The sequence below is a fragment of the Colius striatus genome, chromosome W (assembly GCF_028858725.1).
Source record: "Colius striatus isolate bColStr4 chromosome W, bColStr4.1.hap1, whole genome shotgun sequence".
NCBI lineage: Eukaryota > Metazoa > Chordata > Aves > Coliiformes > Coliidae > Colius > Colius striatus.
Window position 1 is genome coordinate 36,906,002 of NC_084789.1, and position 25,970 is coordinate 36,931,971.

Genomic DNA, 25,970 nt, shown 5'->3' on the forward strand with positions numbered 1-25,970 from the left:
GACGAAATGGGGGCCTACTTACTACTGTAGGTGTGGTCTGCCTTCATGCTTTCTTGTAGATTCAATACTTAGTGATATAACTTTACCGACAGCATATATATTTTCAATGGGAGTTGAGCAGTCCAAATGATTGGGATTGGAGATACCTCCCACAGGAAAGCAGCTGCAAATGTGACACAGTGCTGACTAAGAGACTACATGGGGACCTACTTACTACTGTAGGTGGGGTCTGCCTTCCTGCTTTATTGCAGCTCCCATTTACAGTAATATAACTTAAGTGACAGCATAAATTTTTTAAATGGGACCTGAGTAGTACAAGTGAGTGTTATTGAAGATAGCTCCCACAGGAAAGGAGCTGCAAATGTGACACTGTGCTGGCTGATAGAATACATGCCGATCTACTTACTACTGTAGATGAGGTCTACGTTCCTGCTTACTTTTTTCTCCCATACACAGTGCTATAACTTAACAGAAAGCATGTATTTTTTAAATGGGATTTGAGTGGTCCAAGCGAGTGGGATTGGAGATACTGCTCACAGGAAAGAAGGTGCAAATGTGACACAGTGCTGGCTGATAGACAACATGGGGGCCTACCTCCAACTGTAGTTATGGTCTGCCTTCATGCTTTCTTGTAGATTCAATACGCAGTGGTATAACTTAGCCGAAAGCATATATTTTTTTCAATGGGAGTTGAGCATTCCAAGTGATTGGGATTGGAGATAGCTCCCACGGGTAAGCAGCTGCAAATGTGACACGGTGCTGGCTGATAGCCTACATGGGGGCCTACTTACTACTGTAGGTAGGGTGAGACTTCCTGCTTTCTTGTAGCTCCCATACGCAGGGTTGTAACTTAACCGAAAGCATATATTTTTTCAATGGGATTTGAGTAGTCCAAGTGAGTGGGATTGGAGATAGCGTCCTGTGGAAAACAGGTGAAAATTTGACACAGTGCTGGCTGATAGACGAAATGGTGGCCTACTTAGTACTGTAGGTGTGGTCTGCCTTCATGCTTTCTTCTAGATTCAATACGCAGTGGTATAACTTAACCAACAGCATATATTTTTTTCAATGGGATTTGAGCAGTCCAAGTGAGTGCGATTGGAGATAGCTCCCACAGGAAAGCAGTTGCAAATGTGACACAGTGCTGACTGAGAGACTACATGGGGACCTACTTAGTACTGTAGGTGGAGTCTCTCTTCCTGCTTTCTTGTTTCTCCCATACGCAGTGGTAGAACTTCTACCGACAATCTGTATTTTTTCAATGGGAGTTGAGCAGTTCAAGTGAGTGGGATTGGAGATAGCACCCACAGGAAAGCAGCTGCAAATTTGACACAGTGCTGGCTGATAGACTACATGTGGACCTACTTACTACTATAGGTAGGGTCTGACTTCCTGCTTTCTTGCAGCTCCCATACGCAGTGTTATAACTTAACCGACAGCATATATTTTTTCAATGGGAGTTGAGCAGTCCAAGTGATTGGGATTGGAGACAGTGCCCACAGGAAAGCAGCTGTAAATGTGACACAGTGCTTGCTGATATACTACATGGGGACCTACTTATTACTGTTGGTGGGGTCTGCCTTCCTGGTTTCTTGTACCTCCCATACGCAGTGATATAAATTCTACCGACAGCCTGTATTTTTTCAATGGGAGTTGAGCAGTCCAAGTAATTGGGATTGGAGATAGCTCCCATAGGAAAGCAGCTGCAAATGTGACACAGTGCTGACTGATAGACTTAATTATCTCACATTGACGTTTCCCGTCTGAATGATCGTGATCACTACTAGTTGTGTTCAGCCCCGTCCTGTTACACAAGGTGTTATTGTGTACTAGTCCACAAAATTCCTCCGGATTCCATACGGTCAATCCTATCAAACAGGTTTTAAAAGGATTAGTAACCCCTCCCAAACTAAGACAAAGAGATGATTGACCAGTTTGATTAGAAAAAGGTTATCCAAATATTATCTCTAGGTTGATTAAAATGCGTCAAGCTGTTACCTTTTATAGTTACATTAAAAGCTATGGTTATAACAAAACACCTCATTATTATTCATTAAATTCACTGTCTTTTTGTTATATAACCTTCAGTCTTTTGATTATTAGCCAGTCCTCCAATGACCGCAAGACGAGGGTGTATTTATTCTCCAATCTCTTCCTGTCCTTTTTCGTCAGATGATTTGATCTCCGCAGCTTCAAGGACAGCTCTTGTCCACCTGGCTGGCACCCAAATGGATCCTGTGGGAGAATCAACACACAAATACCCACGTCCCCAGTATAATACTTTGGATGGAGGCTGCCATATCCCTGTTTTAGGGTCACGATATTTAACCCATATTTCTTTCTTCCCCTCTTTTTGTGCCTTTGGATTATGATGCATTTTTACAGGTGATTGCTCGTGTTCCCCAAATACACACAGGTGGTTCATAACAAATAAAGCCTTTAACAATTTCATATGTGGGTCTTTATCATCCCCATATTTACCACAATATCTTTTTAGAGTCCCATTAGCTCTTTCTATTATGCTCTGTCTTGTGGGGGAATGGGGAATCCCTGCTACATATTCAACTCCCCATTGACTCGTGAACTGTTCTATGCTTCTACTTATATAGGCCGGCCCATTGTCTGTCTTTATTGTCTGAGGAATTCCCATTACAGCAAAACTACTATATAAATGACGCTCCACATGTACGGCCCTCTCCCCTGTCTGTGCTGTTTCCCAAACGAATTTGCTCCATGTGTCTATGGTTACATGCACATATTTTAGTCTTCCAAACTCTGCCACATGAGTGACATCCATTTGACAAACTTCATTTGCAGATAATCCTCCAGGGTTCACCCCCAAGCCTAAGCCAACACCTCCATTGTGATGGCTATAAATGGGACAAGCTCTAACAATAGTCTTTGCATCCTTTAGCGATAATTGAAACTCTCGGTGTAAGCCCCGTGCATTCTGATGAAACAGGGAGTGCGCTTCTCTGGCTAGTATCTGTTTGGACAGAGGCGTGTTATGTGTCACTGTGACCAGCTTATCTGCCCTAGCATTACCTTCTCCCAGTCCAATGTCCCATTTATGGCTCCTGATATGTATAATGACATAAACATGCTCCCTAAGCTTTATATCCTTCTGCAGCTGTATTAAAAATTCAAATAGTCTGGGATTCTGCACTTCCTTAATGGAGGTATAACTTAATCGACAGCATATATTTTTTCAATTGGAGCTGAGCAATCCAAGTGAGTGTTATTGGAGATAGCTCCCGCAGGAAAGCTTGTACAAATGTGACACAGTGCTGGCTGATAGACTACATGGGGACCTACTTCTACTGTTGGTGAGATCTGCCTTCCTGCTTTCTTAAAGCTACCATACACAGTGGTATAACTTCTACCGAAAGAATGTATTTTTAAAAGGAGCTGACGAGGACAAGAGTGTGGGATTGGAGAAAGCTGCCACAGGAAAACACCTGCAAATGTGACACAGTGCTGGCTGATAGAATATGAGGACCAAATAACTACTGTGGGATTGGAGAAAGCTGCCACAGGAAAACACCTGCAAATGTGACACAGTGCTGGCTGATAGAATATGGGGACCAAATAACTACTGTAGGTTGGGTCTGCCTTCCTGCTTTTTTGTAGCTCCCATACGCAGTGGTATAACTTAAGCGATAGCATTTTTTTTTTCAATGAGATCTCAGCAGTACAAGTGAGAGTTATTGGAGATAGCTCCAACAGGAAAGCAGCTGCAAATGTGACACAGTGCTGGCTAATAGACTACATGGTGACCTACTTACTACTGTAGGTGGGGTCTGCCTTCCTGCTTTCTTGTAGTTCCCATACACAGTGCTATAACTTTACAAAAAGCATGTATTTTTTCAATGGGAGTTGAACAGTCCAAGTGAGTGGGATTGGAGATAGCTCCCACAGGAAATCAGCAGCAAATGTGACACAGTGCTGGCTGATAGAGTACATGTGGACCTACTTACTAGTGTAAATGGGGACTGTCTTCCTGCTTTCTTGTAACTCCCATATGCATTGCTACAACTTATACCGACAGACTGTATTTTTTCCAAGGGAGATGACGAGGCCAAGAGCGTCGGATTGGAGATAGCGCCCACAGGAAAGCAGATGCAAATGTGATACAGTGCTTGCTGATAGACTGCATTGGGACCTACTTAACACTGTCGTTGGCGCCTGCCTTCCTGCTTCCTTGTACCTCCCACAGGCAGTGGTAAAACTTCTACTGCCAGCATGTATTTTTTCAATGGGGGTTGAGCAGTCCAAGTGAGTGGGATTGGAGATAACTTCCACAGGAAAGCAGCTGCAAATCTGACACAGTGCTGGCTGATAAACTACATGGGGACCTACATACTACTTTAGGTGGGGTCTGCCTCCCTGCTTTCTTGTAGCTCCCATACGCAGTGGTATAACTTCTATCGACAGAATGTATTTTTTCAATGGGATTTGAGCATTCCAAGTGAGTGGATTGGAAAAAGCTACTATAGGAATGCAGCTGCAAATGTGACACAGTGCTGGCTGACAGACTACATTGGGGCCTACTTACTACTTTAGGTGGGATCTGCCTTCCACCTTTTTTAGCTCCCATACGCACTGGTATAATTTAACCGACAGCATAATTTTTTTCAATGGGAGTTGAGAAATCCAAGTGCATGAGATTGGAGATAGCTCCCACAGGAAAGCAGCTCCAAATGTGACACAATGCTGGCTGAAAGACTACATGGGGACCAACCTAGTACTGTAGATGGGGTCTGCCTTTCTACTTTTTGTAGCTCCCATATGCAGTGGTATAACTTCTACCGACACTATATTTTTTAAATGGCAGTTGAGCACTCCAAGTGAGTTGGATTGGAGATAGCTCAACTGCTGTAGTAAGTAGGTCAGTCTGTATATTTAAAAGGAAGCTGACAATGCCAAGAGCTTGGGATTGGAGATACCTCCCACAGGAAAGCACCTGAAAATGTGACATAGTGCTTACTGAGAGACTACATTGGGACCTACTTACTACTGTCGGTGGGTTCTTCCTTCCAGCTTTCTTGTAGATACTATATGCAGTACGATAACTTAACGGAAAACATGTATTTTTTCAATGGGAGCTGAGCAATTCAAGTGAGTGGGATTGGAGACAGCTTTCAAAGGAATGCAGCTGCAAATGTGACACAGTGCAGGCTGATAGAGTACATGGGGACCTACTTACTACTGTAGGTGGGGTCTGCCTTCCTGCTTTCTTGGAGCTCCCATACGCACTGTTATAACTTCTACTGACAGTCTGTATTTTTTCAATGGTCGTTGAGAAGTTCAAGTGACTGGAATTGCAGATAGGTCCCACATGAAAGCAGCTGCAAATGTAACACAGTGCTGGCTGATAGACTATATTGGACCTACTTACTACTTTTGGATGGGGTCTGCCTTCCTGGTTTTTTGTTGCTCCCATACACAGTGGTATAACTTAAGCGACAGCATATATATTTTCAATGGGACATGAGCAGTCCAAGTGAGTGGGATTGGTCTCTTCCCGGGCCAGGTCTGCGTGGAGGGTGGTCCGTGTCCCAGGGAGGTGAGGGCGTCACACACACAGGGAGGGGTTGGGCTACCTTGGCCAGGTGGGCCCGAAGCCTGTTCTTGGCATCTCAGCGATGCGGTTGGTGAGGGCCACGTTCACCCTGTTGAACTGGCACCGCATCTCGGTGGCTGTCACCTCCATCAGGTTCTCAATGGATTCCCACAGCTGGACGGAGGCCACCCGCTCTCTCTGCGACTGGAGGATGTTGTCGTCGCTGAACTTGGCCCACGACTCGGACACGGAGATGCTGGTGGGGGGAAAGGAGAGGCCCACGGTCAGCCCGTGCTGGGAGGGCCAGGCCCTGCACAGACACAGGCTTCCCTTGTGGTCTGTCCTGTCGGGGAAAGGGAGCGGCACCGAGCATCCCGGGATGGCCGAGTGTCAGCGCTGCCAGGCGCGCACTCACTTGGCATCCACCCGCTGCACCCCGTGGTAGTAGCTGATGCCGTCGGAGCAGTTCCTCAGCTGGTGGCACTTGCTGCTGATGCGGCGAGCTGCCTGCTTGTTGGCCAGGTCCTTCTCCAGCTCGTGCTGGGCCACCCAGTTGTTCCTTAAACGCACAGGGACAGCCGTAGTGGCCACGTGTGGGTGGGACGGTCTCCTCCCCTTCCCATGGCCGCGCAGCTCCCTTTCTCCCTTCCTCCCACCCCCCCCCCATCATTCCCGGGCAGCTCTGTGCTCCCACCAACATCACTGCCCGCTCCCCAGGGAGATACGGGGCTCCTCCTTACATGAGCTGGGCTTTTGCCTTCTCCAGGAATAGCCGTATCCTCTCCTGGCAGGCCCTGATGCCATCCACTTCCTGGGCAGAGAGAGGCAAAGCACAAGCCATCAGAAGCCACGCTCCAGCGTCATGGCTGACAGCTCTGCTGACCTCAACTGGAAGGTGGGATCTGTGTCCAGACTTACTGTTAAAAGCTCTTTCTCCACCTCGTCATGGACAAGGTCGATGCCCATCCTCTTCTCCCGCTGCAGGAGGCACTCCCGAGCAACCTGTTGGGGAGAGGCCGTTGGTGCCGGCTGCAGGGCTTCCCGCAAGGATGCTGCCCGGCTCAGGCAGCATGAAAGCCCCGGGAGAGAGCACACGTGTCCCTGGTGCAGCGACAGCAGTGGGCTACACAGCTTGCGGCCCACGCACAGGGTGCTCACCTGGAGAGGGGCCTCTGTCTCGGACAGAGGTCTCTCCAGTCGTGCCTTCATCTCTCTCAGGGCATCGCTCTCCTTGATGATCTCTGCCAGCTCATGGCACAGCTCCACCTTCCAAAACTCAATGTCGCTGACTCGCTGCCCCAGATTCTTTGTGTTGTCTGCCTGGCTCTTGCTGGTCTGTTGGTATTTTTCCTGCACCAGGCGGGAGGTATCAGCCATCAGCAGCTCCGCCTTGCGCCGGGACGTCTCCGCCTCGTGGTAGTTGCTCTGGTTGGAGCGGTACCAGTCGCCAGGGCTGTAGCGGGTGAAAAGCGCCGTTCTGTTTGACACAAAAGGCAGCATCTCGCTGGGGCTCAAGCCCTGGCAGGTGCCAGACAAGGGAGCCAGAGTGGGGTGGGTGGCAGCGGCCTTATAGTAGGCTCTGGGCATCCAGGGGAGGCCGTAGCTCTGCAGCACGGCGTAGCGAGGAGCACGGTTCTTGTAGCTCGAAGCCATGGGGCTGATGGCAGGCAGAAAGCGGGCAGGAGTTGACTTGGGGTGAGCGGATGTGGCGGTTAAGGGAGAGCCAAGCAGGTCCATTCTCTTCCGGGACGTGTCCTGCACAGAGGAGACGGGAGAAGACAACTTCCCTCAGTCAGCTCCTGCACTTGCCTGACAACAACAGCTGAGAGCACAAACGGTGACGCACACGGCACCCACACGTGGCCTGTGCTAAAGCCCTTGAAAACAAATCCCTCCCCAAGCGTTTGCCTAAGTCAGGGTTGGACTGTGGGGCTGGGATCCAGCACCAGGTCAGAGGAGCAAACCACGGCTGCTGAGGAGAAGGGCTGACACCGGGCCTTCATCTTCCTTCAATCTGTCAGTCCAGGGCAAGTGCACTTGCCCTTCCTCCACTGCCCATCTCTTTCTTTTGGCTGGCGTATCTGCTGACCTCAGAGGCCTCCAGGGATCATTTTCACTTGAAAAGCTCCATTGCCAGCCCCGAGGGCTGTGAAGATACAGCCGCTCCCAGCTCAGCACCAGCTGTGGGCCAGGGACTCCATCTCTGTCTTCACAGCATGAAATGCTGGGCTGAGGACTCTGCAGGGGAGCTGAGCTTTGCAGGACGGGACCCACAGGTGACCAACCCACCCCCTCCTCCCCCAGAACAGCCATCTCTTGATCTCAAAGGAGGAAAACCGGTCTGTGGCTCACCTGACGCCAAGGGAACGTGCTTGGAAGGGAGAGATCCCACAGCCTTGTCAGAGCGTCTTGTAAACAGCAGCCTTGCAGTAACTCTGGGAGGAAAGACCACACAGGAAGATTGAGCTCCTGAGAGCTGCCTATGGCACTCTGGGGGCTCTTTCTCTTTCCAGGTGGAGGTTCTCAGCCCCTTCTGAGCAGAGGACCACCAAATGTACCCAACACACCCCAGCTGAGGGCAAACGGCCAGGAGGGTCTGCTAAGCTGGGCATGAAGCTCTTGTGTGGGTACAGGTGTCAGCCCCTGGCACAGAAAGTCCCTGCGGCAGTTGCAGGCAGCTGCCGTGTTGCAGGGACGTGTCCTTCCCCGAACCCGTCCCGTCCCTGCTGCTCCCAGCCTGGCTCAGTCTGGGGGGCTGGCGGTGCCCGGGAGCTGCTGCTCACCGTGTGCTGTCGGCTCAGTGGCCCCACGGCCAATGTGGCCCTGTCAGGGACACGGGGACACAGGCCCAGGGAGCATTGCCAGGGGCGCAGGGGGCTCTGTGACCTCATTCTGCGTGGGCCAGTCCCGGCAGGTGAGAGGGCGGCTGGATGCAGGAATGAGCAACCTGCTCCCGGCCTCTCCTCACTCTCCCCTTCTCAAGGAGATGGAGTTGCTCTCTCTGTGAGGGAGCAATTAGACTGCATTGGGCACTGGAATTTCTCACCACGATGAACAAGGCCATCAAAATAGATTTTTACACTGCCTACAGACAGGTGGAGAATTCTGAGTAGGTTCCAGTTCAGTGGTTTTGTATAATGAATAAAGATAAGTCCCAGCAACTAATTCAGGATATCTCAAAAATCTCACAAATCAAAGTCTGCAAGCGCATCAGGGGCAGAGAAATTTTTGTGAGTTGGCGATTTATGAAAGTTGCTGGTCCTAGAATGGGAGTTACGTGCCCTGTACCTAGATCTCTCAGAGAAGTTGTGCTTCAGTAAATAATTGCTGGAATCGGGTAATTCCATGCCAACTTGGCTTTCTTTTGAACATCTTTCTTTCAAAATCTCAAGATCTTTCTTAGAACTGCTAGTTTAACTCTGGCTACCCAGGTGATCAGTACCTGGGTGTCCGCAGACAGCGTGAACAGCCTCTGCAGAATTCAGGATGCACTGAAACAGCAGGTGAGAAGCTGAATTCACGACCAGATGGGACTTCTGCCCATAGGCTCCCAACAACGCTGTTTCCGATTTCCCTGAAAGTCTAAGGAACAATTAATTCTGCAAAGTACCAACAGTGGTGGCCATTTCCAAATTAACTTACGTGTTCTGGGAGACAGCCCAGCTCAGTCATCAAGACAGGAACCTTTCAAAAATTATGACTCCAGGGTGACAAATTCTATGGGCAGTGGTGGAATAAAACCAAGTGCTATAGTCCATAGTTTTTTTCTGTTGTACCTGGTGACAGGACAAGGGGCAATGGGATGAAGCTGGAACACAAAAGATCCCATTTAAACACAAGAAAAACCTTGTGTTACAGTTGAAGTGAGGGAGCACTGGAACAGGCTGCCCAGGGAGGGTGTGGAGGCTCCTTCCCTGGGAGGACCTCCAAACCCGCCTGGACGCGTTCCTGTGACCTGATCTAGGTGGACGCGTTTTGGCAGGGGGGTTGGCCTAGATGGTCTCGAGAGGTCCCTTCCAACCCCTACAGTTCTACGATTCTATGAGCGTACAGGCCCTCCTGCAAGCCCGTGGTGATGCAAAGTGTCCAGAGTGGCTCTCCCAAAACCACTGGGCTTCTTCCTAATAGATACTGGGTGAAACCCACCCCAGTGAACTCTTACTGTGTCCCCGTGTCCCTGACAATTCTTCCTCATCTCCGATCTAAACCTCCCCTGCTGCAACTTGATGCAACTTGCCCTGTCATTCCTTACTGGAGAGAAGAGATCGACCCCCATCTGGCTACAACCTCCTTTCGGCTGCTCTCTGTCCCACCGTGAAAGAGCAGCGGCAGAAAGAGAAAAACCAAAGGCAAAAGAAAACCCGGGCAGACCATGTAACACACCAAACGATCATTTAATTCCCACTCAGGCCTTTCAGAAGGAAGCAGAATCTAACTACGCCACAAAAAGGATCAAAGCAAAAGTGGGAGTGCGCTCCGGCCAAACTGGGAACAGCTCCAATAGGAGATGCGGTGAGGGCTGCAGGGCCCAGCCTACACGTAGTCGAGCAGCTGCACGGTGCTGGGGAAGGCCTTGCGCAGCCCCAGGCACTTCTCCTGGTCCAGGAAGAGCGAGTTGGCCTTGACAGAGAGGTTGTGCTCCAGCGTGGCCTTGGCATGAACCAGTCTCTGCAGGCTCCCAAAAGAAAGCAGGTGCAAATGTGACACAGTGCTGGCTGATAGACTACATGGGGATCTATTCACTACTGTAGATAGAGTCTGTCTTCAAGCTTTTTTCGTAGCTCCCATACGCAGTGGTATAACTTAAGCGACAGCATATATTTTTTCAATGCGATCTGAGCACTAAAAGTGAGTGTTATTAGAGATAGCTCCCAAAGGAAAGCAGGTGCAAATGTGACACAGTGCTAGCTGATAGACTACATGGGGACCTACTTAACACTGTAGTTGGGATCTGCCTTCCTGCTTTCTTGTAGCTCCCATACGCAGTACAATTACTTATCGGAAAGCATGTATTTTTTCAATGAGAACTGAGCAGTCCAAGTGAGTAGGATTGGAGATAGCTCCCACAGGAAAGAACCTGCAAATGTGATACAGTGTTGGCTGATAGACTAAATGGGAACCTACTTACTACTGCAGGTGGGGTCTGCCTTCCTGCTTTCTTGTAGCTCCCATACGCAGTGGTAGAACTTAACCGACAGCCAATATCTTTTTTCAATGGACTATGAGCAGTCCAAGTGAGTGTTATTGGAGATACCGCCCACAGGAAAGCAGCTGCAAATGACACAGAGTGTTGGCTGATAGACTACATCGGATTCTACTTACTACTGTACGTGGGGTCTGCCTTACAGCATTTTTGTGACTTCCATAGACAGTGATATAACCTCTACCGCCAGCATGTATTTTTTCAATGGGAGATGAGCAGTCAAAGTGAGTTGGATTGAAGATAGCTCCCACAGGAAAGCAGTTGCAAATGTGACACAGTGCTGGCTAATAGACTACATGGGTAATACTTAAAACTGTAATTGGGGTCTGCCTTCCTGCTTTCCTGTAGCTCCCATACGCAGTGATATAACTTAACCGATAGCATATATTTTTTCAATGGGAGTTGAGCAGTCCAAGTGAGTGCGATTGGAGATAGCTCCCACAGGAAAGAAGCTGCAAATGTGATACAGTGCTGGCTGATAGACTACATGGGGACCTGCTTACTACTGTAGCTGGGGTCTGCCTTCCTTCTTTCTTGTAACTCCCATAAGCAGTGGTATAACTTAACTGACAGCATATATTTTTTCAACGATAGTTGAGCAGACCAAGTGAGTGGGATTGGGGATAGCTCCCACAGGAAAGCAGCTGCAAATGTGACACAGTGCTGGCTGATAGACTACATGGGGACCTACTTACTACTTTAGGTGGGGTCTCCCTTCCTTCTTTCTTGTAGCTCCCATCGGCAGTGGTATAACTTCTACTGCCAGCATGTATTTTTTCAATGTGTGCTGAGCAGGCACAGTGAGTGGGATTAGAGGTAGCGCCCACAGGAAAGCAGATGCAAATGTGACACAGTGCTGGCTGATAGACTACATGAGGACCTACTTACTAGTGTAGGTGGGGTCTGCCTTCCTGCTTTCTTGTAGCTCTCATTCGCAGTGGTATAACCTCTACCGAGTCTGTATTTTCTCAATGGGACCTGAGCAGTACAAGTGAGAGTTATTGGAGATATCTCCCTGTAGTGGGTCTGGGATGGTAGTGATTTTCCACAGCAGCTCCTGCAGTGCTGTGCTTACTGTTGATATCAATATTATGACTACCACTTGCACAGCATCAGGGCTGTCACTCCAGCATTCCTTCCCCCACCTTCAACAATAGCTGTGGGTGGGCATGATCTTGGGAGGGACTATGGCCAGGACAGCTGACCCAGGCTGACCAAGGAGATATTCCATACCATATGATGTCAGCTCAGTAATATAAACTGGGGTAGAGGAGCAGGAAGGGGAGGCGAGATTCATTTCTGGCCTTCCAAAAGCAACCGCTACGCGTACTGAAGCCCTGCTTCTCGGGAGACATGTTAGAGCTCCAGTATGAACTGGAGTCAAAAGCAGCCAAGTGGTATGCTACGATTGACATCGCTAATGCATTTTTCTCAATTCCATTGGCAGCAGAGTGCTGGCCACAATTTGCCTTCACATGGAGAGGTGTCCAATATACCTGGAATCGATTGCCCCAGGGCTGGAAACATAGTCCTACTATTTGTCATAGTCTAATCCAAAGTGTGCTGGAAATGGATGAAGCCCCTGAACATTTACAGTACATTGATGACATAATTGTATGGGGCAACAAGGCAGAAGAAGTGTTTGAGAAAGGGAAAAGAATAATACAGATTCTCCTAAAAGCTGGTTTTGCTGTAAAAAGAAACAAAGTAAAGGGACCTGCACAAGAGATACAGTTTTTGGGCATAAAATGGCAAGATCGACGTCGGCATGTGCCTGTGGATGTTGTGAACAAAATAGCGACTATGTCTCAACCAACTAATAAGAAAGAAACAAAAGCTTTCCTTGGCCTTGTGGGATTCTGGAGGATGCATATCCCAGGTTATAGTCAGCTTGTGAGCCCTCTCTTTAGAGTAACCAGAAAGAAGAACTGTTTTGAGTGGGGCCTTGTGCAACAACAAGCTTTTCAACAAATTAAACAGGAAATAGCTCGTGCAGTCGCCCTTGGGCCCATCCGTACAGGATGGGCAGAATATCCTATACACTGCTGCTGGAGAGCATGGTCTCACCTTGAGCCTCTGGCAGGAAACATCTGGAGAAACCTGAGGTCAACCATTAGGATTTTGGAGCCAAGGATATCAAGGATCGGAAGCCCACTACACCCCAACTGAAAAAGAAATACTAGCAGCATATGAGGGACTTCGAGCTGCTTCAGAAGTCATTGGCACAGAAGCTCATCTCCTCTTGGCACCACGTCTGCCTGTGTTACACTGAATGTTCAAAGGGAAAACCCCTTCTATACATCATGCAACCAGCGCTACATGGAGTAAGTGGATGGCGTTGATTACACAACAATCTCGGCTATGGAAATCTAATCGTCCAGGAATCCTGGAAGAAATCATGGACTGGCAGAGATTTTTGAGCATTGCCTGAGGAAGTAGCTGGTGCCCAAGAGGCACCACCATATAATGAACTATCAGAAGATGAGAGGCATTATGCTTTGTTTACTGATGGATCCTGCCGCGTGGGAGGAAATCATCGTAAGCGGAAAGCTGCTGTGTGGAGTCCCACACAACGAGTTGTTGAGGCCACTGAAGGACAAGGTGAGTCGAGTCAGTTTGCTGAAGTGAAAGCCATCCAACTAGCTCTAAAGATTGCAGAACGAGAGAAGTGGTCAGTACTCTATCTTTATACTGACTCCCGGATGGTGGCTAATGCTCTATGGGGATGGCTACAGCAATGGAAGAAGACCAACTGGCAGCGCAAGGGTAAACCCATCTGGGCTGCTGCATTATGGCAAGACATTGCTGCTCGGGTGGAAAATATGACTCTGAACATACGTCATGTAGATGCTCACGTGCCAAAAAGCCGTGCCAATGAAGAACAGTGGAACAACCAACAGGTAGATAAAGCTGCCAAAACTGAAGTAGCTCAGATAGACCTAGACTGGGAGCGTAAAGATGAGCTATTTATAGCTCGATGGGCCCATGAAACATCAGGACATCTGGGAAGAGATGCAACATATAGATGGGCTCGTGATCGAGGGGTGGACTTGACCATGGAAGCCATTACACAGGTCACCCACGAATGTGAAACGTGTGCCGCAATCAAGCAAGCCACACGAATCAAGTCTCCCTGGAACGGAGGCCGATGGTTGGGTTTTCAATATGGTGAGGCCTGGCAAATTGACTATGTTGGACCGCTACCACAAACACATCAAGGCAAGCGTTCTATACTCACCATGGTGGAAGCAACTACCGGTTGGTTGGAAACATGCCCTGTAAACCATGTCACTGCCCGAAATACTGTCTTGGGTCTTGAAAGGCAAGTTTTGTGGCGACACGGCACTCCAGAAAGAATTGAATCAGATAATGGAACTCATTTTCGAAATAATCTCATAAACTCCTGGGCAAAGAAACATGGCATTGAGTGGATATACCACATCCCCTATCACCCACAAGCCTCTAGAAAGATTGAGAGATATAACGGATTGCTAAAGACCATGTTGAGAGCACTGGGCAATGGGGCATGGAAGCAGTGGGATAAAGATTTAGCAGAAGTCACTTGACTGGTTAACAGCAGAGGTTCAACTAACAGTCCTGGTCCTGCCCAAACAAAACCACTACATACTGTGGGAGGAGATAAGGTCCCTGTAGTGCACCCAGGGAAATGGCTGGGGAAGGCAGTATGGGTTGCACCTCCCATGGGAAAGGGCAAACCCATTCGTGGGATTGTCTTTGCTCAAGGGCCTGGGTGTACTTGGTGGGTGATGAGAAAGGATGGGGAAACTCGATGTGTACCTCAAGGAGACTTAACCTTGGGGGAAAAATAACCTGTTATATGAGTTATCTGTTGTAGATGAACTTTGCAAGAAAAACCGGACAAGTGGACAAACCAAGCCGGTGCTGGTGCCCAACACTGAACATACTGTTTCCCCTGGCCTGGATATCCATCTTGATGGATGAGACAGAAGTTATGGCCTGCTCCAGTGAACATCTATAGAGAATGAAAGATATAAGAATGTTGTTTGTTTGTTTGATGCAAGATGCAAGAGGGAATACAAGAATGATGTATGTCTGTTGAAGAGTGGGGGTACTGGTTAATGAGAGTATATAAGAATGTATATGGGTTGTTAAGATGGTATGTCTGAGCATGACATAAATGGTATGGAATAAGGGGTGGAGACTGTAGAGGGTCTGGGATGGTAGTGATTTTCCACAGCAGCTCCTGCAGTGCTGTGCTTACTGTTGATATCAATATTATGACTACCGCTCGCACAGCATCAGGGCTGTCCCTCCAGCATTCCTTCCCCCACCTTCACCAATAGCTGTGGGTGGGCATGATCTTGGGAGGGACTATGGCCAGGACAGCTGACCCAGGCTGACCAAGGAGGTATTCCATACCATATGACGTCAGTTCAGTAATATAAACTGGGGTAGAGGAGCAGGAAGGGGAGGTGAGATTCATTTCTGGCCTTCCAAAAGCAACCGCTACGCGTACTGAAGCCCTGCTTCTCGGGAGGTGGCCGGACATCACTGCTGATGGGAAATAGAGAGTAACAGTTTTATCTGCTTTTGCTTTGCTTCCCGCGCTCGCGGCTTTACTGCTTCTTTATTAAACTGCTTTTATCTCAACCAACGAGACTCCCATCTTATTTCCTCCCCTTCCCTGGCTTGCTGAGGAGGTGGAGGATAAAGCTGTGTCGTAGGTACATGGCATCAAACCAGGCTCAAACTACCACACTCCCACAGGAAAGCAGCTGCAAATGTGACACAGTGCTGGCTGATAGAGTACATGGGGACCTACTTACTACTGTAGATGGGGTCTGTCTTCCAGCTTTTTTGTAGCTCCCATACGCAGTGGTATAACTTCTACCGACAGTCTGTATTTTTTCAATGGGAGTTGAGCAGTCCAAGTGAGTGGGATTTGAGACAGCTCCCAAAGGAAAGCAGCTGCAAATGTGACACTGCTGGCTGATAGACTACATGGGGACCTACTTACTACTGTAGGTGGGGTCTGCCTTCCAGCTTTTCTTTACCTCCCATTCAGTGGTATAAATTAAGCGACAGCATATATTTTTTGTCAATGGGAGTTGAACAGTCCAAGTGAGTGGAATTGGAGATAGCTCCCACAGGAAAGCAGTTTCAAATGTGATACAGTGCTGCCTGAAAGACTACAGGGGAGCCTACTTAACACTGTAGTTGGGGTCTGCCTTCCTGTTTTCTTGTACCTCCCATACGCAGTGGTATAATTTCGATTGATAGAATGTATTTTTAAAGGGAGCTGGCGAGGCCAAGAGCGTGGGACTGGAGATAGCTCCCACAGGAAAGCAGCTGCTAATGTGACACAGTGCTGGCTGATAGACTAAATGGAGGTCTACTTACTAATTTAGGTGGGGTCTTCCTTCCAGCTTTTTTGTCGGTCCCATACGCACTGGTATAACTTAAGCGACAGCACATATTTTCTCAATGGGACCTGAGCAGTACGAGTGAGTGGGATTGGAGATAGCTTTCACAGGAAAGCCGCTTCAAATTTGACACACTGCTGGCTGATAGACTACATGGGGACCTACTTACTACTTTAGGTGGGATCTGTCTTCCTGCTTTCTTGTAGCTCCCATACGCAGTGGTGTAACTTAACCGACAGCATATATTTTTTCAATGGGCGTTGAGCAGTGCATGTGACTGGGATTGGAGTTAGCGTTCACAGGAAAGGAGCTGCAAACGTGACACAGTGCTGACTGATAGACTACATGGGGATCTAGTTACTACTTTAGGTGCGGTCTGCCTTCTTGCTTTCTTTTAGCTCCCATACGCAGTGGTATAACTTAACCGATAGCATATATTTTTTCAATGGGACCTGAGCAGTACAAGTGACTGGGATTGGAGATAACGCTCACATGAAAGCAGGTGCAAATGTGACACGGTGCATGCTGATAGACTACATGGGGACGTACTTACTACTGTAGGTGAGGTCTGCCTTCCTTCTTTCTTGTAGCTCGCATACGCGGTGCTATAACTTAACGGAAAAATTGTGTTTTTTCAATGAGAAATGTGCAGTCCACGTGTGTGCGATTGGATATAGCTCCCACAGGAAAGCAGCTGAAAATGTCACACAGTGCTGACTGATAGACTACATGGGGACCTACTTACTACTGTAGGTGGGGTCTGCCTTCCTGCTTTCTTATAGCTCCCATACGCAGTGGTATATCTTAACGGAAAGCATGTATTTTTTCAGTTGGATCTGAGCAGTACGAGTGTTATTGGAGATAGCTCTCACAGGAAAGCAGGTTCAAATGTGATACAGTGCTGGCTGATAGACTACATGGGGACCTACTTACTACTGTATGTGGGGTCTGCCTTCCTGCTTTCTTGTAGCTCCTATAGGATGTGGTATAACTTCTACCTACAGCATATATTTTTTGAATGGAAACTTTGCAGTCCAAGTGAGTGAGATTGGAGATAGCTCCCAAAGGAAAGCATGTGAAAATGTGACACAGTGCTGGATGATAGACTATGTGGGGACCTCCTTAACACTGTAGTTGGGGTCTGCCTTCTTGCTTTCTTGTATCTCCCATACGCAGTGGTGTAACTTAAACGACAGCATATATTTTTTCAATGGGACCTGAGCAGTAAGAGTGAGTGGGATTGGAGATAGCTTTCACAGGAAAGCAGCTTCAAATTTGACACACTGCTGGCTGATAGACTACATGGGGACCTACTTACTACTTTAGGTGGGGTCTGTCTTCCTGCTTTCTTGTAGCTCCCATACGCAGTGGTGTAACTTAACCGACAGCATATATTTTTTCAATGGGCGTTGAGCAGTGCATGTGACTGGAATTGGAGTTAGCGCTCACAGGAAAGGAGCTGCAAAGGTGACACAGTGCTGACTGATAGACTACATGGGGATCTAGTTACTACTTTAGGTGCGGTCTGCCTTCTTGCTTTCTTTTAGCTCCCATACGCAGTGGTATATCTTAACGGAAAGCATGTATTTTTTCAATGGGAGCTGAGCAGTTCAAGTGAGTGGGATTAGAGATAGCTCCCAAAAGAAAGCAGGTAGAAATGTGACACAGTGCTAGCTTTTAGACTACATGGGGACCTCCTTACTACTGTAGGTGTGTGGAGAAAAAAATGAGGGAGCATGGACATGGATCCCGGGATATAACAATAGGCCTGTTGGGGCAAGGCAGACTGAGCTCTAGTTATATGAGTTTAATGCACAATGAGGATCAGAGTCAGAGCCATGGTTAAAGCAGTTGCTGTCATGTAGACAGCAGGTCGCTTTCTGTTCCCTCAAGGTCACACTGTTTTCGGCTAAAAGTGGTAAATAACTTTGGGGAAAAACAAGATGGGAAAATGTGAGGGAGCTTGCTTATGGCAGAAATCGAAATAGGATGAACAAGAAAATGTAATCTATTAGCTGCTGTTGCTGAGGTAGCTTTGAAGCTGCTGTGTGTATAAGTTAGAGCCTGCTCTCAATAAAGAAGAAGATTTCTGCTATCACTGACGTTGAGTAGGACAGATTTCTTCCCACCCAGCTGAGAACTGGACCCTCGGTTGATCGCCGCATGAAATAGGCTTAGAGCTGGATTTTCAGGCTTCGAGCCTGGGTTTTTCAGACTTCGAGTCTGGTTCATTTTTCAGGCTTTGAGCCTGGTTTTCAGACTTCGAGTCTGTTTTTTAGGCTAAGAGCCGAAAACTTCGCGGCATAGGTGGGCTGTGCCTTCCTGCGTTATGGTAGCTCCCATACGCAGTGCAATAACTTAAGGGAAAGCATGTATTTTTTCAATGGGAATTGAGCAGTCCAAGAGACTGGGATTGGAGATAGCTCCCAAAGGAAAGCACGTGCAAATGTGACACAGTGCTGGATGATAGACTGTATGGGGACCTCCTTAACACTGTAGTTGGGGTCTACCTTCTTGCTTTCTTGTAGCTCCCATATGCAGTACTAAAACTTAAAAGAGAGTTTTTATTTTTTCATTGCTAGTTGAATGGTACAAATGAGTGTTATTGGAGATAGCTTTCACAGGAAAGCAGGTGCAAATGTGACACAGTGCTGGCTGATAGACTACATTGGGACCGACTTACTACTGTAGGTGGGATTTGCCTTCCTGCTTTCTTGTTGCTCCCATAGGCAGTGGTATAACTTCTATCGACAGTCTGTAGTGTTTGAATTGGGACTGTAACAAAGCTAAGGGTAAACATTTAATCCAGGACATTTCTGTTTCCAACATTAATTTCATTATCTGTTTCTTAATTTCTCCATTCATTCTGTCCACTCTTCCGGAACTTTGGGGATACCATGGGGTATTGGCTCCTAATACTGGTGGTTTCTATTTCTAATTTCGGAGAGTGGATTAATATACCTTCATATTTTAAGAACCTAGCATCAGTTATCCATTTTTCCGCCTTTTGTTGTAATACCTCCCCCGAATGTTGTGGGGAGAAAACACCTATAACTCCCCTCCAAAGGTAACAAATAAAAGGTTTTCTATCATCAGGCAGGCTAGGCAGAGGAGCATTAATCCAATCCACTTTTAAATTTTCAAAGTCTCTTTCATCTTCTTTGGGCTAACTAATCCATCTCGAGTTAATTTCTGGTACAAAAATTTCACCTTCTTAATAAAATTTTCAATCCATTGTCTGCAATACCCAACAGACTTCAAAACTGTCTAACTTGTCTCTTACTCTTTGGAGCTTGTAGGGACAGTATCCCATTTACTTGATCTGGATCAAGTTTCTTACTTCCCTTTATAAACCAGTGTCCCAAATATTTTACCTTTTCTTCAGTAAACAGTAATTTAGATTTAGACACTTTCAACCCTTGTAAACTCAGGAAATTAAGCAATTTAATACTTTCCTGTCTAACAGCTTCTTCATCTCTCCCTGCTAATAATAAATCATCCCCATATTGAACTAAAATAGCTTCTTTGCCTAACTCATAATTTCTCAAGCTCTCTTCTAGTGCTTGTCCAAAAAGATTGGGGGACTCTGTAAATCCCTGTGGTAATACAGTCCATCTCAACTGTTGTTTTTTATGGGTGTCAGGATCTTCATGTTCAAAAGCAGAATAATCCCTGCACTCCTCTTTCAGGGAACATGCCCAAAAGGCATCCTTAAGGTCTAGCACACTATACCACTGGTACTCTGGACTCAACTGACTCAATAAGGTGTGCGGGTTAGCTACCACAGGGAACCTAGTAATAGTTCTCTTGTTTATCTCCCGGAGGTTATGTACTAATCTATAAGTCCCAACAGATTTCTTTACTGGCAATATGGGAGTATTGTAAGGGGACATACAGGGCTCAAGTAGTCCTTTAGATATTAGTCTTTCTATTTCTGGTTAATCCTCGTCTACCTTCTTGTGACAAGGGGCACTGCTTTACCCTTACCGGCAGCCCAGGGTTTTTCCTAAGTCTATAATTACGTCTCTCCCTAATAAATTATGATCAGCCTCCAGAACAAACAAAAACGATCCTACAGCATATTTTGCTGCTTCAGATTCTATCAGTACCTCCTTCACAAGAGGTACTTTAAATGTTTCCCTTTTTGCCCCTACTAATTGTCTTACACCCCTGGGGCAATCACTGGATCGTAGATCTCTCAGTCCGAGTCCACTAAAAATTCTACTTCCTGACGCTGAGGACCTAACTTCAGTTTTATCAAGGGCTCGATTACTCTTGTGGTTTTCAGCAAATAGAGCCCCTGACTCCCCCTATTCTTCCTTAAAAACATTCCATCGTCCATTGATTCCTTTTTTTTTTTTTTTTCCTGTTGAATGCACCTGTCTCCCAGGCTTTTGTTTCCCTTTCTAGCCCTTTTTCTTGCCAATCTTCTAATTTTTCTAGTTTCTTTCAGATATCTACCCATGATTTTGCCACAAACTGGGTCTTTAATAATGCCTGTCCCACTGGAGCTGCTGGATCTACTCCAGAGTACAATTGAAGGATTTTACATAATCTCTCAAGCCAATCAGTTGGGGTTTTGTCTTTTCTCTGTCTCTCATTGAATGCTTTGTTAATATTCTGTCCTCGGGGAACAGACTCTCTGATTCCCTGGACAATGATGGCTCGTAGGTCTGCCATATGGGCTCTGTGCTCCACCATCTGATTCTTCCAATTGGGCCTTTGCAAGGGCCATTTCACATGTGCGTCTGGTCCTGCCTGGTGCTGTTGATCCCAGATTCTCATTCCTGCTCTTCGAATCATTTCCCTTTCCTCCATTGTGAATATTATAGTTCAATCCAGGTATAGAGATTCGACCCTAAGAACTGATCTAATCTCTCAGACACACTCAGAAGATCCTCTACCAAATCTCCTCTTCGGGTGGGTTCTTAGCTTTCTTTTCCTTAAGAGCGAACAAGGATACCACTCAGAAAGTTGGGGTATCCAGAGACTTGTATATTCAATTTCCTCTTGGGTAACGGTCTTATCATTTACCCACAAATTGAGGTCTGCTCATAACCAGTCCTCAAAAGACCCAAATATGGGCCAAATAATATGGGGATTTCCTAATGACTCTTTCCCCCCACCCCAAACTTCCATACAGTAATGTACCATCTTTTTCTTACTCTTTTGTCTTCTACAGAGGGAATCATTCCAAAATGTTATCATCATCCCCAGAGTACTTTCTGGCAACCTATCCTTATGCTACCCATGGGATCAGAGGGCTTGCTCTTCTGTTCCAACTTCTAGAGTGCCTTTAACTCGTTTTCACAATCGTTCCCCTCGGTTGTGACCCACGCCCTCGCGGGCAATGGGAACTGCACTACTGGAGGGTCGACACTCACTTGGTCTCCTTGAGACCTCTCAGTCACTCGCACTCTAGGATAACCACCCCGACCAAACAGAACCATACATACTCAATCCATAGTCTTCGTTCGGATCTTCGTGCACAAAAATTATGGGATACTGCAGGTTTATTTGCTTATTTGTCAAATTTAGAAGAGGTTCGGAATACAGAGTTTGGCAAAGGAATTTCCCACACCAGGGCCATCCACCTGTATCTGAGTCACGGCACCAAATTGTTATAAGTTGCTGTGAAAAAGTTCACAGGCCAATTTAAATGACTCACAGGACAAATTCATTAAGCAAGCGGCAAATAAGCAAAGCAGTGCTGGGCGGCCGCTAGACCCTGCTCCACCAACGGCGCGCAACCCCTCCCCCCCCCCCCCGTATCAGAGTCCTTTTCCCACAGAAAAGCAGCTGCAAATGTGACACAGTGCTGGGTGATAGACTACATGGGGACCTACTTACTAATCTAGGTGGGATCTGCCTTCCTTCTTTTTTTTTACTCCCATAAGCAGTGGTATAACCTCTACCGACAGTCTGTATTTTTTCAATGGGTGTTGAGCATTCCAAGTGAGTGGGATTGGACATAGCTCCCAAAGGAAAGCAGGTGCAACTGTGACGCAGTGCTGACTGGTAGACTATATGGGGACCTACATACTACTGTAGGTGGGGACTCCCTTCAAGCTTTTTTGTAGCTCCCATACGCACTGGTAGAATTTAAGCGACAGCATATATTTTTTCAATGAGACCTGAGCAGTACAAGTGAGTGGGATTGGAGATAGCTACCACAGGAAGCAGGTGCAAATGTGACACAGTGCTGCCTGATAGAGTACATGAGGACCTACTTATCACTGTCGTTGAGGTGTGCCTTCCTGGTTTCTTTTAGCTCCATTACGCAGTGGTATAACTTCTACCGACAGAATGTATTTTTAAATGGAGCTGACGAGGCTAAGAGCGTGGGATTGGATATAGCTCCCACAGGAAAGCATGTGCAAAGGTGACACACTGTTGGCTGAGAGACTACATGTGGATTTACTTACTACTGTAGGTGGGGTCTCCCTTCGAGCTTTCTTGTAGCTCCCATAGGCAGTGGTATAACTTCTACCGCCAGCATGTTTTTTTCAATGGGAGCTGAGCAGTCCAAGTGAGTGGGATTGGAGATAGCTTTCACAGGAAAGAAGCTGCAAATGTGACACAGTGCTGACTGATAGACTACATTGGGGCCTACCTATTACTGTAGGTGGGGTCTGCCTTCCAGCCTTTTTGTAGCTCCCATTCGCAGTGGTATAACTCAAGCAACAGCATATATTTTTTCAATTGGACCAGAGCAGTCCCAATGACGGGGATTGGAGATAGTGCCTACAAGAAAAGAACAGCAGATGTGAAACAGTGCTGGCTGACAGACTACATGGGGACCTATTTAACACTGTAGTTTGGATCTGCCTTTCTGTTTTCCTGTACCTCCCATACGGAGTGGTATAACTTCTACGAACAGCCTGTATTTTTTCAAAGGAAACTTAGCAGGCCAAGTGCGTGGGATTGGACATAACTCCCACAGGAAAGCATTTACAAATGTGACACAGTGCAAGCTGATAGACTACAAAGGGACCTACGTACCATTGTAGGTGGGGTCTTCCTTCCTTCTTTCTTGTAGCTCCCATACGCAGTGGTATAACTTCTACGTACACTCTGTATTTTCAATGGGACGTGAGCAGGACAAGAGCGTGAGATTCGAGATAGCGCGCACAGGAAAACAGCTGAAAAGGTTGCACAGTGCAAGCTTATAGACTCCAATGTGACCTACGTACCACTGTAGGTGGGGTCTGCGTACCTGCTTTCTTGTACTGCCCAGATACAGTGGCGTAAGTTTTATCGGCAGCATGTATTTTTTCAAAGGAAGCTGAGCAGTCCAAGTGCATGGGATTGTAGATAACTCTCACAGGAAAATAGCTGCAAGTATGACACAGTGCTGGCTGATAGACTACATGGGGGCCTACTTACTACTGTAGATGGGGTCTGCCTTCCAACTTTTTTGTAGCTCCCATACGCATTGGTATAATTTAAGTGACAGCATATATTTTTTCAATGGGAGTTGAGCAGTCCAAGTGAGTGAGATTGGAGATAGCTCCCACAGGAAAGCAGGTGCAAATGTGACACAGTGCTGGCTGATAGACTACATGGGTACCTACTTAATACTGTTGGTGGTGTCTGCCTTCCTGCTGTCTTGTAGCTTCCATACACAGTGGTATAACTTCTACCTCCAGCATGTATTTTTAAAGGGAGTTGACGAGGCCAAGGACGTGGTATTGGAGATAGCTCCCACAGGAAAGCAGCTGAAAATGTGTCACGGTGCTGACTGATAGAATACATGGGGACCTACTTACTACTATAGGTGGGGTCTGCCTTCCTCTTTACTTGTACCTCCCATACGCACTGGTATAACTTAAGCGACAGCATATATTTTTTCATTTGGACCTGAGCATTACAAGTGAGAGGGTTTGTAGATAGCTCCCACTGGAAAGCAGCTTTAAATGTGACACAGTGCTTGCTGATAGACTACATGGGGGCCTACTTACTACTGTAGGTGGAGTCTGTCGTCCAGCTTTTTTTTTTTTGTAGGTCTGATACACAGTGCTATAACTTAACGGAAAGCACGTATTTTTTCAATGGGAGCTGAGCGGTCCAAGTGTTTAGGATTGGAGATAGTTCCCAAAGGAAAACAGGTGCAAATGGTACACAGTTCTGGCTGATAGACTACATGGGGACCTACTTCTGTAGGTGGGATCTGCCTTCCTACTTTCTTGTAGATACCATACGCAGTGGTATAATTTCTACCTACAGTCTGTGTTTTTTCAATGGGAGTTGAGCAGTCCAAGTGAGTGGAACTGGAGATAGCTTTCACAGGAAAGCAGGTGCAAATGTGACACAGTGCTGGCTGATAAACTACATGGGGACCTACTTACTACCGAAGTTGGGTTCTGCCTTCTGCTTTCTTGTAGCTCCCATACGCAGTTGTATAACTTAACAGAAACCGTGTTTTTTTTCAATAGGAACTGAGCAGTCGAAGTGAGTGGATTGGAGTTTACTCCCACAGGAAAGCAGCTGAAAATGTGACACAGTGCTTGCTGATAGACTACATGGGAATCTACCTACTACTGTAGGTGGGGTCTGGCTTCCTGCTTTCTTGTAGCTCCCATACACGGTAGTATAACTTAACCAAGAGCATATATTTTTTCATGGGGACCTACTTACTACTGTAGGTTGTGTCTGCCTTCCTGTTTTCTTGTACCTCCCATATGCAGTGGTATAACTTCTACCAACAGACTGTATTTTTAAAGGGAGCAGACAAGGCCAAGAGTGTGGGATTGGAGATAGCTCCCAGAGGAAAGCATTTTCAAAGATGACAGAATGCTGGCTGATAGACTACCTGGGGACCTACTTAGTACTGTAGGTGGGATCTCCCTTCCTGCTTTCTTTTAGCACCCATAGGCAGTGGTATAACTTCTACCGCCTGCATGTATTTTTTCACTGGGCGCTGAGCAGTTCAAGTGAGTGGGATTGGAGATAGCTCCCACAGGAAAGCAGCTGCAAATGTGACACAGTACTGGCTTATAGAGTACATGGGGGTGTATTGGAAGAGGTCATGTTCGTTGATCAAATCATGAAAGAATAGTTGTGCGAGGAACCATTTAAAGTCATTATAAAAGTCTTGTAAAACTTTAACCGTAAAGTCTTTACAATGTGAACAGTTGTAGTTGGCTACGATGCTTATAGCAGGTACAGTAGGTTGTGCATGAGCTGATAAGAGCCAAGAGAAGAGTTCATGAGCGGGCCACTAGAGGAACACTTCTGACTTCATCTCAGCGACCACCCTACGACCACCAGGAGGCAGAGGAAGACCCCCTAGTAACAAGACGGGCACATGCGCAGAGTACACCAGGGAGAGATGTACTCGACCGATAAGGACTGTGTAAAATGACTGTGATACGGGGGGGGGGGGGGGGGGGGGGGGAGCATAATCTCACGGCCGCCCAGCGCTGTTTTGCTTATTTCCCGCTTGCTTAATAAATTTGATCCGTGAGTCATTTAAATTGACTAGTGAACTTTATTACAGTAACTTATAACAATTTGGTGCTGTGACTGGGATACAGGTAAATTTGGTATTGGATTCCCGGACTAGGGGGGCACCCCATCTGCGGATGGCCCTGGTGTGGGAAATTCCCTTGCGAAACTCTCTATTCCGAACCCCTTCTAAATTTGGCAAAGAAGCAAATAAACCTGCAGTACCCCATAATTTTTGTCCACGAAGATCCGAACAAAGTCCCTGGATTGGGTAAGTATTTGGGTGATTCCATTCAGTCACGTTGGGTATCCTAGAGTGTGAGTGACTGAGAGGTCTCAAGGAGACCAAGCG

At 47.0% G+C, this 25,970-nt stretch overlaps 2 protein-coding genes across 2 annotated transcripts in view; both read right to left on the minus strand.

The window, feature by feature from the left end:
- Positions 1-5,599: 5,599 nt before the first annotated feature.
- LOC133628427 (tektin-3-like) lies at positions 5,600-7,300 on the minus strand. Its single transcript, XM_062016576.1, has 4 exons — positions 6,482-7,300; positions 6,304-6,374; positions 5,979-6,122; positions 5,600-5,819 (listed from the first exon to the last, which is right to left on the minus strand). The coding sequence occupies exons 1-4, from the start codon at positions 7,298-7,300 to the stop codon at positions 5,600-5,602; spliced, it is 1,254 nt and encodes a 417-aa protein (XP_061872560.1).
- A 2,796-nt stretch (positions 7,301-10,096) lies between these two features.
- Positions 10,097-25,970, minus strand: part of LOC133628428 (tektin-3-like) — a 132,674-nt gene continuing 116,800 nt past the window's right edge. Inside the window, exon 5 of the mRNA XM_062016577.1 lies at positions 10,097-10,238. Coding sequence (XP_061872561.1) covers positions 10,097-10,238 — 142 coding nt within the window. The remainder of the gene's footprint in view (positions 10,239-25,970) is intronic.